At 34.3% G+C, this 10,929-nt stretch overlaps 1 protein-coding gene across 1 annotated transcript; it reads right to left on the reverse strand.

The window, feature by feature from the left end:
• Positions 1–9,901: 9,901 nt before the first annotated feature.
• CCHR5.PART0H11orf87 (chromosome chr5.part0 C11orf87 homolog) lies at positions 9,902–10,390 on the reverse strand. The gene has a single exon (XM_044071856.1). It carries the CDS (start codon positions 10,388–10,390, stop codon positions 9,902–9,904), a length of 489 nt encoding a protein of 162 aa, XP_043927791.1.
• Between the last annotated feature and the right edge of the window lie 539 nt (positions 10,391–10,929).

The raw sequence follows: 10,929 nt of genomic DNA on the forward strand, positions 1-10,929 counted from the left end.
GACACTGTCATGGGGTCTGCAGGACTGCCTATCTGCTTGCTAGATCACTCTACCTGTCTGATTTGCATGAGATTCACCTGCTTAAGAGGTGATTTGCATGCCATAGAACTTCCCATGTTGGGGTGTGCATATGTGCCACCCAGCAATTCTTACTGTATCACAAACCTGCTTACTTTTATGTAAGCAACATGGCATAATGCCTACACGGTAAAAAAGACTGTGTAGGCTTTATTAAATTCCCCTTATGTCTTTAGACCCATTCTTCTTCTTCTGTGGCTTGCAAATAAATAGATAAATAATAACAATTATTATTATTACTATCATTATTTATAAAAATAATCATTTATAACTACTTCATAATTGCATTCATAACTGTCAATATAGTCTGCCTACAACTTTAAATCATGAGCATCTGTGTGGAAAAGGTTAGGTCATACTATAAACACAAAGTTTTGCATTAGTTACAAAATCACTGTCACAATATGCCACTGAACATACTGGCTGAAGTGTAAAATATAATGAGTCACCTCTATAACATATAAAGAAGAAAAATATCTCTACAGTAATCCTAAAATTTAAATAATGGAAGGCACTAATTTTAGTACCGCATATTTGTAGATTTTGAAACTTGTGCATAATATGGTTATTTGTATTTCTTTCTTTCTTTGCCTTTTAGCTGGTTTGCTTATTTATTCATTTTTGCCTGTTAATCTTATCATACCTTTCTTGTGATCCTGGATGGCATAATATTTTGTGATAATGCTTCAGATTACATTTTCAACAGAAGTTCAATAAAGAAATTATAGTATGAAATATGATTCCTTGGAGCTAAGTAGTGCATGTTCTCTAAGATACACCACTAAGGTGAAAAACTAACCGAATCATGCAATAGTTAAAACTTTACATAGAAGTATAATGCATTACTTGCATTATTTTTTCTGGACCAGGCTTTAGAAAATACATTAAGAGAAATTATAGTGATGGATATTATAAGCCTAAGCAAGGGGTCTTTGATTTTGTAGGCTTTTTGTTTGAAGTATTTTAAGACATTATGCATGTGGAATGCAGCACTTAAAGACCGGATCATTTTTAAATAGAATAAATGAAGGTGGTGACTTCTATTTCAGTAATATACAACAGCGAGACATGCGACCACATGTTTCTAAGGTATTTATGAACAATTCACAGTAGGATGATGGCCTTACAGTTAAGGTGTATGCCTTACAAACACAAGGTACAGGGTTTGAGTCTCACAAGGGATAATTGGCTAGGCTTAAAATGGCTCTCAAGGGCAGTTAGCCTAGTACTAATATATGAACCTATATGAACCTAGTAACAATAGCTACTAAAACAGGGTATATGCCCAGAAATCGCAGCTCTATAGACTCTCAGGAGTGAAATTGTTACTCTTGCATCTCCTTTAAGAGAGACACTACCATAAAGCAACATTACATTATATTTCAACAAGAATCTCTGCATTATATTTAAGAAATTGTACAGCAATCGATGATAAGTTGCAGCAAATAATATTTCTGTTGCATAATTGCGCAGGTATCCTGGCAAGAAAAATAAAATACAATAAATAAATAAATAAATAAATAACCACAACCAGGGGACAGAAGTACAGAAAGTACAAAAATAGTTATACTAAATTCCCATTGATTAGAGCAGTAGAAATACAACAAACACACACCAATCTGAAAGAGCAGCATTTAAATGCTACACTATAAATTAGTATACAGAATCAGGGAACATATACTATATATCTCGGTTGTGCCTGCTTGGATCAGATAATACCAGAAGGGCAGATGTACCTTGGGCTGACTTCAAATTTTACAGCAGGGCCATTGTGAAAATAATTAAAGCTTGTAAGGATTGAGTGTCAAAAACCAATGGATGAACTATAGAGAAGGCTTTGTCAATGTTCATAAGTCCGTCAGAGGGAAAGGAGGAGATTACCTGTGGTTGTGTAGGAGAACAGGAGCATTTCAGAATGAGAAATAGTGAAAGCAAGACAATAATGGATGGTGTTTGGATCTAAATCATTTGTAGATAAGCATATAACCAAAAATCAGAAACCGGGTAATGAATGAAAGCCAGTCAGCCTTAGCAGCAGACTGGCAGTGCTATTTAGATAGAGGAGACATAAAAATTAGGTGGCTTTATGGTGCAGAGAGATAGAAGGTACAAAAATGAGAGAATCAGGATCAGAATAACATCCACAATCGAATGTTTGCACCTTTGGATTTTTTATTGTTTGGATTTTGGTGCAATATCCACTATTCAGTTCTGGCAGAGAGATAGAAGACTGACTGTAACCCAGATGACTATGGGTCAATTAGCTGCCTCAGTACTTGGGACACCAGTTAGAGAGGAGGAAAAGATGTGAAGGGTACAACTGTCTCAGATCCCCCCCCCCTCCACACACACACAAAAGTGGAAGGGTTGTATCCACTCAGTAGAACACTGAGCAGGTGTGATTTCCCTGGTGGAGACCAGTGAAACCACTGCCCATACATTGTGGAGGGATAGGACTGTTTGAAGGAAACACCCCTTGCAGCAGTGAGGGACTTGTTGGTTGTTAGGAACAGTTACAAACCACCTCTAATGGCTGGCGGAATGATTGACACTTTCATTGATTCTTGTGGAAGTGATAGGGAATAAATTGGACAATTGTCTTGAGGGGGCTGAAGAGCAACAACCAGTAGAGTAAAGCAACAAAACGAGGCAAGATAAAATGAAGAGCAGACATTTCTTTAAAGAAAAATTCCACATTGGAACTAAAAATATCTATTTTTCCACTCTATATTTGTTTTCTGAGCTATTCTAACACCTCAAAATCACTCTGACTCATTCTTATAGAAATGTAATATGTTTTCTGCAAAATGGTTGCCAGTGGGGCTTGACATATCAATATGATCTTATTTTTCTTCAATCCTTTCTCTTTCCCATAATCCATTTCAAGTCTGCTTTATATGAGTCATGCTAGACATAAGGAAGTATGTCATTGACATAGAATGGGATTAGTGTCAGTCACTGTCATTTTATATACCTTCTGTAACAGGACTGCCACTTTTATTTCTTAAATGGTCCATATATGTGTGCCTCTCAGGCCTTGTTTTACAGCATAGTATGGAGTTATACAGCTGCAATCAAAAAGGTAACTAAATTATAGGCCTTTGTTCAAAGTATATTTTCTTAGTCCAAGATAAATTAACAGTTTGCCCCCACACCCCACCACACTTTGGTAAATGTGTTGACATCTTTTAGACTACATTCAAGGCATATTAAAATGTAAAGTATTACAGACAACAAACATTTAAAGTCTAAAGCTTAGGATTTCAATATTGTGATGTTACTTATGTAAATTTGTCAAAAGTGGTGACAACTGCTTGTAAACTGTTGAATGATCTAATTGTTCTGTTTTACCATGAAAGGTATGGCTACATTGGAAGCAGCCATAAATCAGTGTACATTCTTTTCCTTTCTGCAACAAACACAATGGAAAACAGTTTCACACCTCTCTATCTTTTTCACAGCAGCCTAAACTCTTGGCATCAACAGGATTAATTACCCATATATGATCGTCAGCAGTACCTGACTACAAATTTCTTTGTGTCTGGGGTATGTCATGCAGACATAGACAAACTCCTCTGCAAATTATATGAGAAGTTAATCTTAAAAAAGTGGGTGGTCGTTCCATGTGTTTGATTCCAAGGCAAGGAAATTAAAGTTTCATAAAGTACAAGCAGATTTCAGGTACCTACACAATACTGGAATGATATTACAAGAAGAAAAGCTACCTAAGAGTTGTGTTAAACTGTAGGAGAAGATGGAGTTTTCCTTTAACAAAACATATAGTCCATTGGCATTTGAAGCAAAATATATTGCAGTGACAGAAAGATCATTTTCATTAATGGATACTAGCACCTCCTCTCATAAAGAAGTCCTGACTTCAACAGACGTTTATTGATTTTTATCACATTTTCCTTCAAACAGTCACTTAGTTTATCATCCACCCTGTCTATGTGAGGACTAAATGGTAAAAAGGGTCTAAGCCCTAGATCAGGGAAATAAATATATTAAAAAGAGCAGAACTGGAAATAATGACTGTAAATTCCAGTTGTGTAAAGCAAGTGACAATTTAAATTAATGTGAACTAACACAGCATTAATGTATCTAAAGGCTACATTGAAAGCTTCATTAGGTAACTGGTTTTGTGGCTTGATCATGTTAGAGTTGTACACTATGTAGAGAGCATGGACTGAATGGTCAGACATTAAGACAATGGTATCACAAGAAATATAAGACAGATTATTTGCATATAAACTCTTTAGATTTCAATCATTTCCAAAAGTTAAGGAATGTATACAAAAAGGCAAATGTGTTAAGTATACAAATATTTTCCCTTTCAGCTATTTTCTATCAAAATGATTACCTAAAATATGTTAAAAGAAAGACAAGGGCAAACATTCATCATCAGTGAATTGGCTCCTTCATAACTACCAAAGGCAAGAACAGCCTATATTATTCCATTCTGATGATAACACACCAGTATGATCTTCTAAGACTGTGCATATTTAGAAAACAACTATTCCAAATAATTAGATTTGCTCCAAATAATGAGCTAGAAGTTTTACTATTCTCAGTCTGAGTATTTGCAGTTTTAGTAAAACATACCCCTATAATACTTCTGTGTTATTCATTATATTACAAATGCACATAGAGCACTCTTGCAATGCTCCATTTTGCCTATTTGCAAACAACTCATACACAACAGAACTTTCATCTCAGCAAAAAAATTATTTGTTGGTGAGAAACTATATGAGCCTACTGAAATTATGTTACATTATTCTTATTTCTGAAATGATATACTTGCCAGTTATAAATGCTTACTGCCTTGATCCATAATTTATATGTAACAAAACTGATAGTCATGCAAAGTTCTTTTTCATAATATCACTTGTTTATTCACACCATTTAAATAATAACTGTTTAGAGCTGGACTTATGCTTCTCAGTATCTATGATACCATATGGATGCATACAGAGGCTTATTTTGGATTACATTATGTTCTGTGTTTGTAACCTAATTTGGTGCATGATATCCCCATCATGTAAAAACAGATGAAAATGGATTACTTTCACCTAAATAAATAAATTAATAAATATACTTAGTTTTACTACTGCTTTTGTAGGTATAGCTTAGTTCATAGCCCTTAAAGGCTTTTCAAATAAATTAGCTTACCAATGAAACAAGCTTTCATCTCCAGTGGAAACTGAATTCAAATAAATGATTAACATGTGACCAGAAAGATCTATTTGCACATTGCTTGGTTTACTTTCTTCACAATTATATCCATGTATACATGAACACATGATTGTTAGAAGTATATTTGTATGTAACATTTTTGTTCCAGCTCAACATTTCAATATATTAATCCTAAGTTCAGAAAAAATAGCTGTTGATAAAAACTCATAAAAAGTTACTTTTGCAAGAAATATGATAATTAAGTCTAAATCACAAAACCACAACTCAGTGATAACTGTACCTCTTGGTCATTCTGCAGAAAAGGATGACTGAGGTTAGTATTAATTCCAGATATTAAAGTACAAACCCATGTAGTGTTGCACTTGAAATTTTAATATACTTTCCTGATTTAATGGCAATAAATAGATTTCATTAATGCTATAAAGCTATTTCAGATGTCAGAGGTATTTTATTTTGCATGGCAACTTTAAAGGAAAATATTTTGGTGAGCATTGTCTAGTAATAATTCAAGTGTTTCCTTATCAACAAAAATGTGTCTAAATCACAGATTTAGCCCTTCAGGAAAACCATATGAAGTGACCATACAAAACCAAACTAAGACTATGTGGTACTCTGAAAAATATGAAAGTTCTTTCATTTACTGAGACCATTCTGTATTTGAACTGCAATCAATGTACAGAGATAAATTGAACACAGAATGCTTTATATAAATTTAAACATATTCAGATTTTTTCAGATCACTGTCTTAGGTATCATTACAAGATAACATGCACTGGCTAGTCAGTTCAGTTACCAAAACAAAGTACTCCAGCATAGCCTTGTGTACACAATATACAACCAAAAATGTGCAAAACACACTAAACCATGTAGGGAGCTGGCATTTATATTCTTAAGATGGGCATTGCATTGTTGTCCTCCATCACAATTTTCCACCATAAAACAATATTATTTTATCATAAATATCCATGTATATCTGGAAAGTTATTGGTGAGTAATGCTAAATGTCAACTCACAAAATTGCTATCATCCCTGACAGAAGGAGAAAAACAAAAACTTTTGAAATGGTCTTAGTCACTGTGCTTTGACATGGACTCAGAATAAGGTCAACATTTTTTGAATAAAGCTTTAATTTTTTATTATTGAAAACAGCAGAGGCTATGTTGTATATAAGAGAATTAAATGAATGAGCTTATAATATTCTCTTAGGGTAGGTGCAGAATTATGTTTAAATTTCTTTTGTTATAAATAATTTAATTAAAATCATCAATGCCAACTATTATCCATCTTTCATCACTTAAACATTTCACTTTATTTTTATATAATCCATTTTTTTCTGAATTAATTTACTATACAGAAAACAACTCTTGACATTTCTTTCAAAACTAAATAATTATAACATTTCAGAGTTGAATTCTGTGGTTAGGTTATACAAAGTTTACATAGTATGTTATTGAAAAAAATCATTTGATAGTAAAATTAGTTATCTTACTAGATAATAGAGACACTCCATGAAAATACTATGAAGCAGTAAATATCATCAGCAAATGTTCTGCAACACTTTTTGTCACACACAAGACAGAAACAATATTTCTGTATCTAATTAGTTCTGCAGTTATTAAAGTAAACCTATTTAAGTCAGTTGATTTCCATATGCAAACTTTACAAATCTGAACAAATCCATCAACCAGACTGAGCTCCTTTTCAATCTTGTAGAAATACATGTGTCTGGTAGGCATATCTGGTTAACAAATGAGTAAAATAAAATAAACTATTTACATTAAAAATACCATACACAGTTCAGTCCCGATTATCTAGTACTTAACAGTATGAAACATAACATAATGAATATACAGAAAAAAATGTGTGAAAGGCATTTTACATTTAAAGTGAGAGAGTATCCCTAAGGGGCTCATGGCAGTACAATATATCATGGGGCTATATCAACAACTCTCAGAAGAAAAAAGGTAGTGCAACAGAAATAAAAAAAAAAAAACTTTCAATATCAGTGTGGGCCACAAAGACTTTTTGTTAGGTAGGTTAATTTACTGACTTAAAAGCATAAAGTCATTGTACTGCTTTCATGTAGTTGTAATAATTGTTAGCATATAACATACATTACAATTGCACATTTATTTAAAACTGGCACCGGACTACCAGTAGACCTCTCATTTTTTAAGAAGTCATAATCAGTGCATTCAACCAGATGTCATTTTGACTATGACATTGTATGAGTTAATGTAATATAAAATGCATAGTTTGAAAACATTTAATCAGAATTACATGCTAATTAGTGAATTTTGTTTCCCACTTAAGTTTGACTTCATAATGCAGTATCAGTATGTTATGTTTTGCTGGAAATATAATCTCTTAGCTAAATATTTTTTATAGAAAATGTAGTGCAGAGATCAAAGTGCTTATAAGGACAAAAGCCACTGAGAAAGATATACATGCACTTTGAAGATGTGGATGATAAAGAAATCCTAGAATGCAAACATCACCTTCACTAATATACAAACAAGGAATTGAATAATTACTTAAAATGAAATTTGGTGTCAGCAAAATCTATCAAATACAAGAAAAATGTATCCCTTGAGATGAGAGGAGGAGGTGTGTTGGGTAACAGCACCACCACAGCAGGGATTTCATCAGACTTACAATAATGGCTTACCAGCTACATCTTCTTTTCATCCAGCTGTTAATAGTCCTGTTAATTACCCAAGATATTGTAGCACTTAAGGGAACTTACTATCCCATCAGCTCACACATCATGTAATAGCCAATGTATTTATGCATAACAGTTCACTTTATACAATGCAAATATGTATTAGTGTATGCAGTATTGCATAATTAGCTTTGGGAATACAAAGGGGCACATACATTCACAGAACACAGACACACATAAACACACAGACAGGCAAAGATGCAGACACATGCACACTCATATGTTTACACATATACAGACACACATGCCCACAGGTACACACACAAACATACACACATTATCTCTCTCTTTCTCCCTCACACACACTTCTCAGTGTTTAATAGATCTGTTGCTAAAAAATAAGTATAATAGGCATCCTGATGCAGAAATGCACTTAGGATATTTAGCACTGAGTTCCAGACAGTTTGCTATGGAAAAACTGAAGCAGGCACTAGAAGATTATAGGATAATACCATAACATGAAGGGAACTTTCATATATAGCATACTTATGCTTAAGCACTGTATTTCTTTACGCATACTTTAATGTTTTTCTTAATAACGTGATCAGAGTTCCAAGATGTCCACATGTTTAACAAACGGAAGTCTCTATCTAATGATGTTAATAATCCGCTAGAATTTACTTTTATTTGCAATCAAAGGAATGTCAGTATTTTGAAAGCTGCATTTGCTGACATGTCCTCCACACCTTCACTAAAATATAATTCAATCTATTTCAGTTAATGGATTTCAATTAGTACAGCTCTCACTGAAGTGAACAGTTTTGCCTATTTTTTTACTTTAACTCAGAGGTTGTACTACCTTGGAGTTATGGAGTCTTTGCATTTTTTTCTTTCCTTCAAGGCAGTATGACCACGTAGCTAAAATAAATAAGAATGGGTCTGTTGGGGGGGGGGGGGCAAACTTAATCCCTTCATTCGCGGAAAGGGGGGTTGGTGTCTCAAAAAACATTAAAAGGCTCACTGTTGTTTTCCTGCGAAAATAAATTTCAAATTAATTTCCATGTTTAGTTGAATTATATTTCATTAAGTAACACCAGATCCTTTGCTGCCAGGTTGTGAACATTATGGAAAATAGCATTCATTCAGTTGCAAAAATTCACCAGCCTACAATGTTATTAACACTCTTGTGCTTTTTTTTCTGTAGCTGGGATTCGCTCTCATTTTTCAGCATTATTGCTAGGCAGCTGAAATTCGTCTTAGAACTCAATACTTTAAATGTGCACACATGAAGTATAAATTTGAAACTGAGATAAAAATCAGGTCTCTTGAACGCTTCACGTCTAATAACAGTGTAATGATATCTGAAGTTAACGCGTATTATGGAAATGCACGAAGCCGCCCTTTTCAGCACTCGAGAGATGAACAGCGCCTGTTTCTGCAGCCTGTGGACAGCCTCATTTTCCTGAAGGCTGCGTGTTTCTGTTTGTCTGTGACTGCTGGAGTGGTATGGGACCTAATTTAAACACCAGTGCATCTGAAAATATGCGGTGTATATGATAAAGCAACCGTTGGCATAATATTGAAAGTACTTTATAGCAAATCTAATAAACCGTATTTGTATGCAGATATAGATTCTGAACATTGCATCACTTTCCACTACCAGTCCAAGCTAGCGCATTTCCTAAAGTTCATACTTGACATTAGTAATGGTTCTGGTCTCTTTACTGTCTTAAGAACTGTTTCTTGTTATTTCTTTATTAAAGCCCAAGGGTAATACACTGCTCCAGCGTCCAGCAATGAACAAAGTACAGACGCAACGCAACTCCCAGCATACATGACAAGGTAGTGCTGTGCGCTTTCAACAGTAGATGAGACGAAAATGTGATTTGTCATGCGCTTTGCTTGTACCTCCTCTGGATTATATTATGACCAAATATTTACAACGTAGTCTTTGACCAGATTATTTAGTCAGGAAACCACCACCCTCTGGAAAAAGTCATCGTTTGTTTCGTCTAAACCTGACACATTTGTATGAGATCCAGTTGTGCATGAGTTATTCCTGGAGTTAGTTATTCGATCAGTCTGTGCATTTTGGTGGGAGCCAAGGGAAGTAACTAAACCAGTGTCTTCGTTGGTAAATCTTGCCACCACTGTCTCTCTCTCATTTGAGATAGGAGATGCTTCTTTTGGGTTTGAATGATCTCGTTCGTATTCCTCCTGTGCCTTTTCCATTTTTCTTTTTCTCATTTTGTTCTTATGAAAATGAAAGGTAGTAAGAGAAAGGACTATCAAACAGAAAATTACCGTGACCAAAATGACAAGAACAAGAGTAGACGAGAAAGACTGAAATAGTTGTTCAATTTCTTTAATGCAGGTGCCATTGTAGAAGAAAGATGTCCTGTTTAAAACACAAGGTGGAAGAGAAAGTGTCACATCCTTTGGTATCCTGGCACTCATTGAGTAATGCTACCAAATAGCCACGTCTCTCTGATAAAATTATAAGGAAATGCAAGGGCTTGCTCGAGTGAAACAACTTCTCGATATATATGTGTCCATTCAAATCAACCAAGTAATTTGTAGAAATTCAGAAAACTCGGATTTAGCTCTCCTGTTGACAGGCAACCTAGAAATAAAACCAAGCAAGTACAGATTATTTTTATGTGGGATTGCGCTTTCTCTTAAGCATCATACTAAATAAACTGCATTTGCAAATAACAATAACATAATTGATAACGTAACACACGCACGCGACAATCATTTATAGACAAACGCATTGATAACACACACACACACAGACACACACATACAGAGACACACACACACACACACACACACACATACATAAAGATTGTCTTAAAAGACGTTTTGCATCCTTAGCACAATCTATTTCTCTGTTTATTAAGAAAATGCATTTTTTTTCTTCTTGAATATTGCTGTAAGAACAGTTTATCCTGTTAGAATAATCAATAGGTAAAGGACATTTTTCACACACAAAT

Source organism: Protopterus annectens, chromosome 5.part0 (genome assembly GCF_019279795.1).
Source record: "Protopterus annectens isolate FY-2018-M chromosome 5.part0, PAN1.0, whole genome shotgun sequence".
NCBI lineage: Eukaryota > Metazoa > Chordata > Ceratodontiformes > Protopteridae > Protopterus > Protopterus annectens.